The following is a 14226-nucleotide window of genomic DNA, read 5'->3' on the forward strand; positions in this document are numbered from 1 at the left end:
TCTATCAGCTGTTTATTTTATACATAGTATCAATAGTCTATATGTGTCAACTGGTAATGAGACAATTGGGCTCTGATCATCTTTTAGATTATTAGGATAATAACCGTGCTAGACATTGGACCAAAACATCTTGCCAAATATTGGCCCAAAACATAAGTGAGCTAAGTGGTAAAGCGCTTCTGTCTGTTTTGGAGAGACCGGAAAGGGTTTCTGTTTTTCTCTTCTCATTCTGTCCATCATTTCACTTCATAATCCCATGGGTGAGGCCAGTAGGTAGTCTCCCAAGCGAGGAGACAGAAAATGCCCAGTGTCTGCCACAGATCGACCCCAGGGAGCCCACTTGCTTTTCCAGCTTGATTTAAGCCCAGGGTGTCAGAAGGGCAAGAGAGATTAAATAAACAAGAATGATGAAGTGCCGTGAAAGAGAAAGTAAAATGGAGAACATGAGGTTTTAAGTGCCTTTGCCATTTGCAAGATGCTTTTGAATCCAGATTTCTCTTTAATAAAAAACTACAAGAGATTTGGCTTCCCTACTGGTCCAGTGGTTAAGATTCCCAGCTTCCACTGCAGAGGGTGAGGGTTCAGTCCCTGGTCAGGGAAGTTCCATTACAGAGATGTAGGGAGAAGAAGCGTTTATTACATACCTACTTTACAAGAGTCCGGCAGTAGATCCTGCTTTGAAGTGAGATGGGCCTTGTGGCCCTGCCCCAGCTGCACGAACTGGGGTGGGTTATAGGACCTCTCTGAGCCTCAGTTTCCTCATCCATAAAGTGGGGATCATAGCACCTCCTGAGGAGGACACAAAACAGATGGGACTGCTGTAATTATCCAACAGTACTTGACCCAGATTAGACACCACTGGCCTTTTGGGAAATGCAGGAAGAATGTACAAGATGAGAAGTGTGTCCTCTTCCAACAGGGATCTGATCAAATGATCTGGGCCTTTTTGCATTTTAGCTGAGGACTTTTCCAAGTGTAAAAGTTAATGCCGGTTTATTATTATTATTTTTTAATCTCAGGTTTGGATTGCCTAACACTGCACGGTGACCCGCCCCACGTCCAAAGGCGACCTTAAGCCGCTCCTTCGCCCTGCCCACAGGGACTCCGGCCAGGACTGGAGGGGTGGGCGCAGAGGTTGGTCCATGCCACCGGCGGCAGCAACCCTGGACCCGCGGCCGCCATGCCCCCACCGGCCCCGGCCGCCCTCCGCCCCCGGCGCTAGGCTGCACAGCGTGGGTGCCCTCGGGACCCCTGAGGACTGACCTCTGCTGACCTCGCTCCGGACCCCCGACAGCTCCCCCCCCCCCCCCCAAAATGTCGCTCGAGTGGCTGGCGGCCTGGGGCTGGTCGCTGGATGGCCTGAGAGACTGCATCGCCGCCGGCATCCAGTCGGTGCGGGACTGCGACACCACGGCGGCGGTCAGCGTGGCCTGCCTGCTGGCCCTGTTCGTGTGGTACTGTTACCACGTGGGCCGCGAGCAGCCCCGCGCCTACGCCTCGGTCAACGCCCTGATGCAGGGCCCCGACGCGGCGGGGCTGCAGAACGGCTTCGTGTACTGCCAGTCGGCCGAGTGCGTGCGCTGCAGCCACAGCGAGGGCCTCAACCAGAAGCTCTACCACAACCTGCAGGAGTACGCCAAGCGCTACTCGTGGTCCGGCATGGGCCGCATCCACAAGGGCATCCGCGAGCAGGGCCGCTACCTCAGCAGCCGGCCGTCCATCCAGAAGCCCGAGGTCTTCTTCCTGCCCGACCTGCCCACCGCGCCCTACTTCTCGCGCGAGGCGCAGAAGCACGACGTGGAGCTGCTGGAGCGCAACTTCCAGACCATCCTGTGCGAGTTCGAGAGCCTGTACAGAGCCTTCTCGAACTGCAGCCTTCCGCAGGGCTGGAAGATGAACAGCACCCCCAGCGGCGAGTGGGTCACCTTTTACCTGGTCAACCAGGGGGTCTGCGTCCCCCGGAACTGCAGGAAGTGCCCACGGACGTACCGCTTGCTGGGAAGCCTTCGGACCTGTATTGGCAACAATGTTTTTGGGAACGCGTGCCTGTCCGTGCTGAGCCCCGGCACCGTCATCACGGAGCACTACGGCCCCACCAACATCCGCCTCCGGTGCCATTTAGGTAGGTGGCGGGGCGGGGCCTCCGGGCCGAGGCCCGCCCCACGGACGCTGCGCACTTCCGGGCACTCTGATCAGAAATCGATGGGTCAGGTGCACACAGTGTTGGCGGCAGAGATTGAGTCACAAAGGCGTGGTCAGTATCGACCTACTCTGTGACAGGCGCTCCGTCCAGAGGCCCTGTCCGCCCTGTCCGGGGCGGGAGCCGCCAGCCGCATGTGACTGTAGAGAGCCTGAAATGTGGCCGGTGTAACTAAGGAGCTCGATTTTTACTTTAATCCATGTGTAAAAGTCTGGCGGTGGCGGCTGTGTGGAACAGAGTAGCTCTAGAGCCAGAGGCTGTTGGGGTAGTTCTGGAGGTTTGTCAGGATGTCCAGGAGGCCGGAAGATGCCCCAGTGCCTTCCTAATCACAAGGACGAGGTGTTGCTTTGTGTTACATTGATTTTGTTCCGCCTCTAAGGAGGTTGGTCATAAGCGTAGTGTGTGTGGTGGTGGTTTTGAGAACAGGGTCTGCAGTCAGGTTGCCTGTGTTTGCCTCCTGGCTCTGCCACGAGCTGGCTGGGTTCCTTTGGGCGAGTGAGTCCACCTCTCTGGGCCTCAGTTACCCCATTTGGAAAGTGGAGGAGGTAAAAAGGATCATTTCTTACAGAGCTGTGTTGGTAATGTGAGTTGTGAAGCCTTTGTTCAAGCAGAGCCTGCTAGAGAGTGTTGTTTGGTTAAGTCGTATCCACCTCTTTGCAGCCCCGTGGACTATAGCCTGCCAGGCTCCTCTGTCCGTGGGATTTCCCAGGCAAGAACATGGAGTGGGACAGAGTGAGCACTCAATAAAAGCAGGCTCAAATGCTACTTGGTGAAGAGGGACATTAGTTCTCCAGAATGCCTCCTCCCTGGAGAGTCGAGATAACATGTTGGTTACCAGGGCAACGGGGCCACAGGTTAGTATCCCAGACCAGAAGAGCCTGAGCAAGGCCCAGCCTAGCGGTGTGACTGCCCCAGCTGTGGCGTGGATGGAGGACAAGCACGTGGAGGAGCCCAGGATGGGCTGGAGCAGGGCTATCAGAACTGGGCTCCGCAGGGGACCTCGGGGCCGCGGGGGGGCCTGAGCCCCTCTCCCCTGGGTCCCTCTGCTCCTCCCATGCCCTCCGTCTGTGAGGACTGCACAGAGGGCTTTACCGCTTCAAAAAAAGAGAAAAGAATTAGATTCAGGCAGTTGACACCGTTTTGAGTATTTCAAGAGTAAAAGCAGGACACGATCGGGGCCCTGGAGGGAGTGGCCTGGCTTCGTGGCCGGCTGTGAGGCTCTGTGCAGTAACTGTATCTCCCTGGGCTTCAGTCTCCACATCTGTAAGGTGAGCAGATGGTACTCACTCACAGGAACGTTGAGAGGTTTCAACAGAGTAGCATCTTCCACGGGCACTTGACACGGTGCCTGGCGCGTGGCAGCATTAGATCAACGGCAGCTAGGGCCTTCATGATCAAATGGTGTGTCGGGCAGCGTGAGAAACTAACCCGTAGAATGTGGCCCCGCCCCAGGAGACAGCAGAAAATGTGCAGAGTCCGGAAGCACACACAGCTGGACTCAGATCCTGGCTTAGCCCGTTTGCCAGGCGGCCTTGGGTAGGCTCGGAAGCTGCGCCTCCGTTTTCTCCTCTCTGCAGTGGGGGTAGTACCCACCTGGAGGGCTGTTTGGACGATTAGAAGTATGTCCTGTGTGTTAAGTGCTTGGCAGGTGAAGGGCAGTCAGGTAAAGGGGGCTCTGGTTATTCAGAGACGTGAGATGCTCGTCTTAAGTGATGGTCGTGGTCAGTAAAGTCTCTGTGCGACGCACCAGGACGCACTCTGAGCTCAGGGGACCTGGGCGCTGCAGGAGGGCTGCTCTGGGGTGGAGGGTCTGACCCCGCGGGGCCCCGGGACTGCCTGGGTGGAGCGAGGGAAGAGCCGTTCCCGGGGCTGGGGAGTCCACTGGTAGGCTGAGCTTGGCCCGGCCGGTGGGAGCAAACCACAGGCGTCCCTAGTCAGGCTGAGGGATTCAGGCTATGGCCGCGGGGAGCAATGCTGTTCTTCTTAAAGGTTCTCCTTGTAAGTTTTTTGAAAGCTTCAGAGCAATGCGTAGGAAAGGGCATCTGAGGCAGAATCCCAGGCAGCGTGAGTAGGAAGGGCTGGTGGCAAGAACACCCAGGATCCGCCCCCTGGGTATTAATGCCTGTTGTGTATCGGTGCCGTGTACATGCGCGTGTTTGTAATACATGTCTGCATGAACCGCTTTATGACCTGTCATTCCCCTCCCGAGTGCCGCCTGCCACCAGGGAAACTGGGTCATCTGTGTCACCCTGGACAGCAGGCGGCCTGGAAGGCGGCCCACTGGCGTGGGCTGTGCTGTGGCCAGGGCGCGCGCCAGGGCGGGGTTTGCTGTTTCCTTCTCTTCTCTGTCCTGCCTACATGTGTCCACCCAGAAAGGAAACGGGGCGTGTGAGACTCCTGTGACCTTGTGTGTTGACTGGGGGTCGGGAGAATGAGGTCAGAGGCAGGGAGGGCCTGGTACATGCTGGTGGCCACACCTCCACCAGCTACCTGGCTGTCGTGGGGAGGCCCCTGTGGTCCTGGAACTGTGCCCTGGAAATGCTCACCCCCCGCCGCCTCCTTTTCAGCCTCCTGTCTTCATTGGGACTGGGGGTGTCAGTTCTGTGTGACTGCAGGCCTAGCGCCTCCAGTTGGCACAAGTTTGCCGAGCCTGCTCCGAGCTTCCACTAGACGTGGCATCGCTTAACCCCTCTCCACGCCGCCTAGCCATCACCCTGCAGCATGTAGGGGCTGCGATGTCCCCAGCCACTGCCACAGGCCTCCAGGGAACCGCCCCTGGAACTAACTAGGCAGATGTTAGCCAGGAGGCTGGTGCCCGGCCCGCAGGAAAGAGTAGAGGAAAACACATGTGCATGTCCACATTCTCGTCAGGAAGCCCAGTCGGGCTCTCGTCGCTTCGTGAGCATGGCTGGTGTTCTTGTCCGTCTGGATGGGTGATGCAAGCGGGTCAGCTCGTGTCTGCCTTGCCCGCCCTGCAGGCCAGCTGCCAGCCTCTGGAGGCGGGGCCTTGCTGGACAGAGCCCTTTCTCCTCCTGTTTCTCATCTCTGTTCTTGGGCGGTGGAGACAATGCAGCAAGCCCTAAGCCAGAGAGGCTGGGCACGTAGGACCGCCGAGGCAGTGTGGGGGCCTGTCTATCCCTAGGAGCTACCCAGATGCTCTGTCTGTGGAGGTGCTGACTGTTCCTGCCAGCCAGGCTGGCTCTGGCAGTTGGCAGGGATGGTGGGCCGCAGGGAGGCTGGGGTACAGGGGAGGGAGGCGGAGGAGAGGGAACCGGGGCCGGGAAGCGCAAGCCGGGATGTCTTTCTGTTGTACTGTGGGGGCTGGTAGTGAATCACCACCCAGAGAAAGGGGAGCTCCTTTCTGAAACCCTGGGGTGGACTGTCCCTGCAGAGAACCACCCATTCCTAAAGGCCTTCTGCACCTGAACCAAGCAGTGAGGGGACACACAGAAGGACGTGGCCTGCGGGGCTCTCCACTGGGGCCAGTGAGTGGCAGGCTGAACCCCTTTGCTACCCTGACCTCCCCGCAGCAGTTGTCACCGTAGTGAGAGAGGGTGGTTCCAGAGGCAGAATGGACTGTGTTAGCTGATCCAGTGGAATGTACTATTGAGGGCTGAAACTGACCATCTGCAGGGAAATTGACAACCACTTAGCATCACTGCTACTGACGAGTCAGCTCACACTTCCATCATACTGTCCAGTGTTAGACCAGCCTGTTCCATGGAGCCAGACAGATTGGGGTTCGAATTTCAGTTCCCGCAGGACTGAAAAGCACTCCCAGCTGGTCACTGAACTTCTCTAAGGCTCAGTTGCTGCATCTGGAAAGCATGTGTGGTGATGTCTGTAAAGTGTTTGTTTAATGCAAACCTGCTCGCAGTAAGTCTTCAGTGGTTGGTAGCAAGGACAGTGGTCACACAGCCTGGAAGGCAAGTACGCCCACGGCCCCTCTTTACAGATGCAGACCTACGGCTCGAGAGGTGGAGTGGTTTGCTTAAAGTCACCCAGCACATAAAGGTGGTTGTCTGACCCCAGGTCCCCTGTCTTGCCCTCTCCCTGTCACGGCTTCTTGTTTCAATTCGGCCTCCATCCATGCTTCCTGGAGCCATCCATTTGTGGTTCAGCGGGTACATGAAATCCTTGGGCTGTTCGGAAGCTGTTTCCTGTATGTTGGGGGGACATTAAATCAGAGCGGTGGGTGCCGACTGGCCCAGGGTCATGATTGTCAGGCTGGGACGCTGGAGACACAAGCCCACCATGCAGGGCCCGCCGCCTCCTGGGTTGGGCCTGGGCCCACCCCCCCACCCACCCTCTTCCCAATCAGTTAGGTGGCCACGCGGTGCCTAGGCGACCACAGTGCCGGGGGCCCAGCGTCCTTCAGACCCCCGGGTTGGAGGTGGGGGTGTGAACGTGCACGCACAGCAGCGTTTCAAGCAGACCCCGTGTCCAGGGTTATATACCCGAGCCCCCTGCCCCGCACTTGTGTTGAACATAACGGCTCCCTCTCTGAGGGTGTCAGTCTGTTACCTCTCAAAGCTCGACGTTTCTTTAGGGGTGTCTCCGGCTTCCCAGAGTGAGGCTGGGGAAACTTGGACTATGAACACGCCATGTTCGGGCCTTGCGATGAACCCCAAAGAGGAGGGCACTGTGAGGGTCTTAGCATCTTTACTCTCAGCTGGGCCTTGCCTCTGGGGCAGGTGGAGGTCTGATCCCGCCTCCCTCGACCTCCAGGGGTCCCATGGCTGGGCTTCAGGAGTCTTGAGGTGAGGTGCAAGCCTCGGTTGGTCAGTGCTTTCGTCAGGGGGCATCCCTGGCCCAGAGCAGATTAAGCCACAGGAGGAGGGAGCTTTTCTGGGGAGTACAGTGGGGATTTGGGTGCACAGCCTGGCTCTGTCCTAGCAAACTGCCCTCTCCTCTCCCCTCCCACTGGGGCTCCCAAGGGGTGAGTGAGGGGGAAAGCGGGGCTTCGGAAGTTGAGTGCCGCCCCCCCAAAGCCTGCCCTCCTGACTTCCAGCATCCTGGTCCTGCCACCTTCATCCTCTCCTCTCTCCTCTCCCCCAGGTCTGAAAACTCCAAGTGGCTGTGAGCTGGTGGTGGGAGGGGAGCCCCAGTGCTGGGCAGAAGGCCGCTGCCTCCTCTTCGATGATTCCTTCCTGCACACTGCGTTCCACGAAGGTGAGTGCCTGTCTGTTCTGTGGCCGCCTTTAAATATATACATATGTATGCTTATATATACTTCAATTTTATTTTTTTAGAGCAGTTTCTGGTTTCCAGAAAAACTGATCAGAAAGTCCAGAGTGTTTGCCCCTTGCCGTGACCGTCCCCCGCATGTATTTTCCCTTTATTAACATTTTGCATGACCGTGGCACGTTTGTCAACAGTGGACGCGTCATAGTTTACGTGAAGGTGACCCTTGCTGTGTCCGTTCTGTGGGCTTAGACAGGTGTCGCGGGTCCGCCACGGGAGGACCGTACGCAGTAGCTTTCCTGCCCTAAACGTGCCCTGCACTCTGCTCCGAACCTTCTGGGGCCTTCTCCTAGGGTTTGTTCAGAGAGAAGGCGAGCCTGCGCTCTGTGCCAGGGGGCAGGAGGGGTCGCTGCCCGCACGCTGCCCGCGTGGGCCCGTCTCCGCCGGGGTCCTGGCTCGGGGGTGCTTTGACTCTCCTCTCTCGCCGCCCTCCCCTCCCCTCCCCAGGTTCGGCAGAGGACGGCCCCCGGGTGGTTTTCATGGTGGATCTGTGGCACCCGCACGTCGCGGCGGCCGAGCGGCAGGCCCTGGATTTCATCTTTGCTCCGGGACGATGAGAACGTTGGCCGCGCTGGAGTTGCCAGGAGTGACAGTGGGTCTGCCTGGGCAGACGGGGGTGCGGCCCAGCCCCCCGGCCTTGTTTGGACCCCATGCTCAGAAACCTGCCTCAGCCGAGAGTTTGCATTTGGGACTTTTGTTTTTTAAGATCACGTTGGGTCCCTTTTTCCTTTGGTTACTGAACAATAGGGAATTTTCAGCTTGTATTTCCTTAGTTTTTTTCTCCCCTTCCCATCGTTTGCTTCTGCGATCCCTTTCTGCCTAAAAGCGCATTCCTGCGCTCTGCGCCCAGCGGCCCGCTGTCCCTGTCATCGGGCGTCACGCTCGCCACTACCTGCTCTGTCAGAGCTCTCAAGTAGAGCCGCCAAACGGTTACTTGTCTGAATGTAATAACGTAAATCTTCTTGTGGTCATCTTAAGAGGAAAACAAAAAAACAACCAAAAAACTGCAAAGCAGAGAGCTGGCAAACACGGCCTCTGCTGCTGTTAGTCACCTGGGGGCCCTTCCGCTGCCCCAGGGCGGGGGGCAGCCTGCGGTCAGCATTGCCACCCGGCCCCGGCCGGCTGTGGCATGGGCACGGCGGCCCTGGTCAGGGGCAGGGCCAGCCCACCATCGCTCACCTCACCCCGAGCCCCGGGAGCTCGCTAACGGCAAGAGCCTCGGGCTGGCGGGACCAGAGGCGTCTCCATAAACGTGGCTTTCCGACAGAGCCGGGGTTGGCGGTGTCTTCTCCTCCGAGAGCCCAGCCAGGGCTCAGGATCAGGCTCTGAACACGTGATTCGCTTACCTCACTGCCTACAGAAGCCCTACTGCCAAACCGGGCCCAGGAGGTTCCCCGCTTGAGCTGTGTGGAGTCCACGGCGATGAGCGTTCAGACCACCAGGCTGGCTTGCGGGCGCCGAGGTGGGGCAAGCAAGGCCTCCCTCATCCAGGGACGTTCTGGAAAAGCCTTTCTCTGGCAGAACTGGGAATTGTAGGTCTGCCCAGGATGTGTCTGTTTTTTGCTTTGGAGTTCTGCTGCCTGTGATTTTTCATTTGTCTGTCTGTACATAAACGTTCAAACGCTGGGTTCGGAGATCACACTGGGGTCTGCCTTGTGCCTGTCACTGCACAAGGGCGCAGCCCCGGCTCCCCCCCGCCACCCCCACCAAGCCAGTGTGTGCTCGTGAGGACCCTGGGCGACCTGCAGACCCAAAGGACCCACTGTCTCAGTGCTGGCTTGTTGGTCTCCGGTGAAGGACATGGCTGGTTTATGGCACCAAGTCTGGAAACGGCCCCATGTCAGCCAATGTGTAAAGGGGTCGCCTCCGGCCACACAAGAGAGGCATTTTTGGAATAATGTATTATTGCAGAGTTGGGTCGATAAAACCATGGAGCGGCATGGAACACACAGTTTATCCCGTGTCCGGGTCCAGCATAAAGAACCCATGTCTGCATTTGAGTACACTTTCTTACACATCTTTTTCAGCGATTAGGATGCAGGAAAGGGCAGAGATTTCTGCCCCACCCGAAGTCTTTCTCCTCCTCCTCCTCCAGTTTCTTGTCAAAGAGTCACTGAGGTGCATGATCTGTCTGCATCCTGACTGCTCTTCGTCTGCAAAGCCGACAGCCCACACCCGTCCCCAGCTGCCTGTGCTCCTGGGACGCGGGTGGGGACCAGGAGGTAAATAAAAGATCTTGCTGAAAACCAGAGTTAAGTGGTGAAGGTGGTGTGTGGGAAAGGAGCCGTGACTGGGGCAGAAGCTCTAGGAGGGGCTGGTACGAGCTGGAGACTCTCAGTTCCTGGATCATGTCACGGAGACGGGCGGGGCCCTGAAGGTGGTCACGTGCAGTGAATGAAGCCAAGTGTGGTTCTGATCCTGGAGGTGGGGGAAGGAGTGGACCCATGGAAGGTTCAGTAACTGCAGGTGTTGGTCCCGGGCAGAGAACCAGGACCCTCCCCTGCCTCAGAAAAACTGAGGAGTCGGGACTCAGTGCCGGGAACTCGTCCCCTGTCCCCTTGGGCCAGTCACTGTCCTTCACCACAGAGAGGCAGCGACACTGGTCCCCTTTCTGAGACAGCGGGAGTTCTGAGCAGTTAGGGAGAAACAGGTGAGGAAGAAGGGTGGGTGAGGGGGAGCTGGGTGAGCTCACGGGGCTAGCGGTAGAGGTGCCAAGGGCGCCACGTTGCCTGTGGCTAACCTCAGGGCCCGAACCCTCGACAGCTGCGTTTTGAATCTTGCCCCTTAGAAGAGGAACCAGGGCTGTAGTGACCTTGAGTTGCCTGGCTGCCGGGTGGCCACGGCAAGTGGAGGGAAGAGCGCTTTGCGCTCTGGGCCGAGATGTTTCTCCCCCACTTCCCTCCCCCCCGCCAAGGGTGCATTGCCAGCTTGGCAATCGCTAAGGTAATTTACACGTCGTGACCAGGGATGCCCAGGGTGAGAGAGGGGAGCTGGACTGCCCGCCCAACTTCAGATGGGAAGCCCTGCCTTCCACCCAGAGACAGCCTGCCCCAGCTGGCTAGGCCAGAGCAGTTTCTCAGTGTGACAAGGTCATCTCCCAGGTCTTCTGTGCACCTGCTCATCACCCTGCAGTCACCTAGATTGTCTGGGTCCCGAGCCTCCCTTGGTGACATCAAGTGCCCTGCAGTGTGTGGCGGGGCAGGGGGAGGGTAGTCCTCACACATTGGTTCTGGACTTTGCACTGTACGGTCACCTGGGGGGCTGCTGAGAAATAACTGGTACCTCCCCCCCACCCCCGACCTAAGGCATTCCAGTTCTTTGCTTCAGCTCATTTCCCGGGCTGAATCTCCTGTGTAGCTGGGGCTGAGGGTCGATGTCCTGAGTCGCAGAGATGAGGAGGCCTTTGAAACAAGCCAGCTGGAGGCTCAGGGCTGAGCTGTGTCCCTGTAATGCTGGTCAGGCCTCCAAACCTTGGTCTCTAGGGGACAGTCACTGCTTCTAACACCCTCCAACGATACTTTGACCAGCCTCTTGTAAGAGCATAGCATTCCCATTCTCAGTCCTTGGGTTTCCAGGACCTGCCCCAACCCCAGCTGCAGGACTGGGCATATAACCCATACCTGACCAATCAGAGCCTTCCAGACCCCTGGGTACTTAGGATTGGGTCAAGGCTGGGCACATGACCCACATCTGACCAATCAGAGCCTTCCAGACTCCTAGGTCCTCAGGGATTGGGTCAGGGCTGGGCACAGGACCCCAGTTCTTTCCTGGAACCATTGAGAAAGAGAGGCTACTGTTGATGGGATGGGAGTGGGGAATCCAGTGTGAAGAAAATCTGAGCATGAAACCCACAGAGGAGAGCAGGTCTCATCCTGTGAAGATAGAGCTTTGCCTGGAAGCAGCCCTACCATTGGACTTTTCCATCACATGAGCCAATAAATGCTTTTTTAACTCATGTCCAAGTTGTGGTTTCTGTCTGTTGCTCCCAGATGTCCAGATCCACTTTGTGCCTGCTGCTCTCTGGCCTAGGATTAAAGTGAGGTTTGAGGACGACAGTATCATGGCATGTTGTTGGGTGGGTGGGAAGCGCTCCCTGCATGTTTTCAAAATGTAAGCCTGGGAAGCGAAGGCTCAGTGCAGAGTGCCGTGTTTAAGGATTATCACGCCCTGCTGCCAGCCGCCTCGCCTGCCCATGACATGTTTGTCCCCGCCTGACTCTTACTAACCAGATGTAAACACTGGGGACAGGACAGAATGAGGCCCTGTATTTTAGAGCTGCTGACAGATGGCAGCGAAAATACTCCATCAGAGTGCAGCTTTGGGTGGCAGGAGGCAACACACGCAGAGACTAACGGACTCTCTGCCTCCTCCCCAGGTGCACACAGTGGCCCTAACTTCAGATCACCCACTCTTCCCCATAGTGGCCACTCTCGCCACCCCGGATGCCACGTGAGTGCGTTTCGTCATCGAGTACAGACGGCATGTACCTTCTGGGAGAGTCTGTCACATGTGTTATTATCCCGTAATACTTGGAGCCCTGTCGGAGGGAGCTGGAACAGCTACACACTAACCACGGGAAAACATAGGATCTGAGGGCAGTACACACGGATGAGGTTGCGGTGCTGGCTGGTGGACGAGCCAGACGTGGAAGCCAGGAGTCCTCACTTGTGGCTCAGCATCCCCAGGCTTTGAACTCTGTCGTGGATTTAGGCCTCCCTCTCCATGGCAGACAGAGGTACCCTGCTGGGGAGAGAGTTTGCCTTCTGAGGACACACATTGAGCCCCACTTTCTGTAGCCCACGACATGCCTCACTTTCACATACATCGCCTCTCCTCTCCATTTAAAAGAAGATGCTGAGGTTCAGAGAATTACATTAACCAGTTTCCAGAGCACGAAGTCGTAGAACCAGAAGATTTGAACCCTGGTCTCTGACTCCAAAGCCGCGTGTGCCTCCTGCCACAGGAACCGGTTGGGGCTGGTCGGAGAGTAGGGACCAACTCCAAGCATGTGCAGGAGATGGAATCGGGAGACGACCAGGCTCACCCTCCCCTGCCCTGCACGCTCCCTGGGAGCACTAGGCCCAGGGAGGGGAGGGCAGAGCAGGGGCGGGCTGGCACTCAGCTGACCCGAGCACACTCTGCAGTCGTGAAATGCCTCTTCTGGGCTCTTGACAGGATTCAAAAGACTCTCTGGGTTTTATTCCCCGGAGAGCTGCAGCTGGGTTCCAGGTGGTTCAGACATTTAAAATAAACAGAGAGGAAGTGTCCTTCTTTAGCCGTGAAGCCCTGAGAATCTTCACCTTAAGCTCCCCAGATTCAGTGACCGTGTTGAGAAAAGATCCAGCATGTCTTTGTTTTCTGAGCCAGGGTGACAGGTGTGGATCTAACATCCTGCCCTCCCCAGGGTCGGGGACAGGGGCTTCCCCACTTGCTGCTCTTTTCCCAGAACAGGTCCGCAGTGAAGGGGTGCGGGGGTGTGGGTGTGTGTGTGGCGGAAGGGGGGTGGGGTGAACAGACGCCAGCGTTGTGCTCAGCTCGAGAGCACCAGCCGTCCGTTCCCTGCTTGTCCCGTGGACTCCTTCGAGCAGGGGTCTCCCCTCTCTCCCTCGGGGCTTCTCCCCTCTGGAGACTGTGCCCCACATACAGCAGGCGCATCCTTCTACCTGCCCCAAGTGCAGGCAGAGGGGGGGATCTAGGTTGCCCTTGAATCTGCCCATTTCCCTCCGTCATCTGTCGCCCTGCTGCTCCGGGCCACAAACCAACCTCCTCCCCCCTCCAAGCCCTCCCACCTGGACACCCACAGCCTCTGGGGGGGGGGGGGGTTCCATTCCTGCTGCGCTTCTCACCTATCCGGGAGCCAGGGAAGTTTCCAGCGAGGAGCAAATCAAGGCACTGCCCTGCTTCAAGGTTCTCCTTCGCCTAGCGCCTCGGCCACTTGCCCGCTGCGGGCCTGCTCTAGCAAGAACAAGCAGGAAGCAGAGAAGCGCTCTGTTTCTGCCTTCGTTGTGTGGAGTAGGTCTTCTAGGTGGAAAAGGCAGGGCTGGGATCTGGGACTGAGACTGTCTGGCATTTGGCCGAAGCGTCCAAGCCCGTGAGGAGCCTGGTGGGCGGGTGAGATGTGGGCTCGCGTGCACATGCACCATCTATTGCTGTGACGAATGACCCCAAGAGTGGCTTAAAACAACACACATTCATCATCCCCCACGCTTCCTGAGGGCTAAGGATTCTGAAGTGGCTTGGCTCGACGGCTCTGGCTGTTTCTCGCAGGGCCGAATCAGATGAGGACAGTCAGGGCCTGCTGTTGTCCGGTGGAGGCCACTGGGTCAGGTGGCCTGCTTCCAAGAAGCTCACTGAGACGGGCAGGAGATCCCACCCCGGGGACGTCTCCCCACGGCTGCCCACGTGTCAGCTTCTCCCCATGACAGGTAACTGATAGGTGACAGCTGCGATGCTTCGTGACCTACCCTCAGAAGTCACACTGGCATCCTGGCCACATTCTGGCCATTAAAAATGAAGCACTCCGTCTAGCCCTCACTCAAGGGTGAGAGTCAGGTCCTGAAATTGTAGCAGAGAAATTGTGGACTTACTTGGCTGCGTCAGGTCTTGGTTGCGGCCTGTGAGATCTCTTGTTCCTGTGCGTGGTGCTCGCGCTGTGGCTCACGGGCTGTTGCTCTGCGGCGTGTGGGGTCTTAGCTCCCCGACCAGGGATCGAACCTGTGTACCCCTCCACTGCAAGGCAGATGCTTAACCCACTGACCACCGGGCAAGTCCCTGTGGGCCTA

The 14226-nt window shown here is 57.7% G+C and overlaps 1 protein-coding gene across 2 annotated transcripts in view; it reads left to right on the forward strand.

The window, feature by feature from the left end:
• The window catches only part of ASPHD2 (aspartate beta-hydroxylase domain containing 2), a 32035-nt gene extending 22342 nt beyond the window's left edge, over nt 1–9693 (forward strand). For both annotated transcript variants that reach the window (XM_070475497.1, XM_070475496.1), the window contains exons 2-4: nt 1020–2122; nt 7259–7372; nt 7892–9693. In XM_070475497.1, coding sequence (XP_070331598.1) covers nt 1315–2122; nt 7259–7372; nt 7892–8001 — 1032 coding nt within the window. In that variant the 5' untranslated portion in view covers nt 1020–1314 and the 3' untranslated portion in view covers nt 8002–9693. The remainder of the gene's footprint in view (nt 1–1019; nt 2123–7258; nt 7373–7891) is intronic.
• The last annotated feature ends 4533 nt before the right edge of the window (nt 9694–14226 follow it).

Source organism: Odocoileus virginianus, chromosome 12 (assembly GCF_023699985.2).
Source record: "Odocoileus virginianus isolate 20LAN1187 ecotype Illinois chromosome 12, Ovbor_1.2, whole genome shotgun sequence".
In the NCBI taxonomy this organism is placed as follows: domain Eukaryota; kingdom Metazoa; phylum Chordata; class Mammalia; order Artiodactyla; family Cervidae; genus Odocoileus; species Odocoileus virginianus.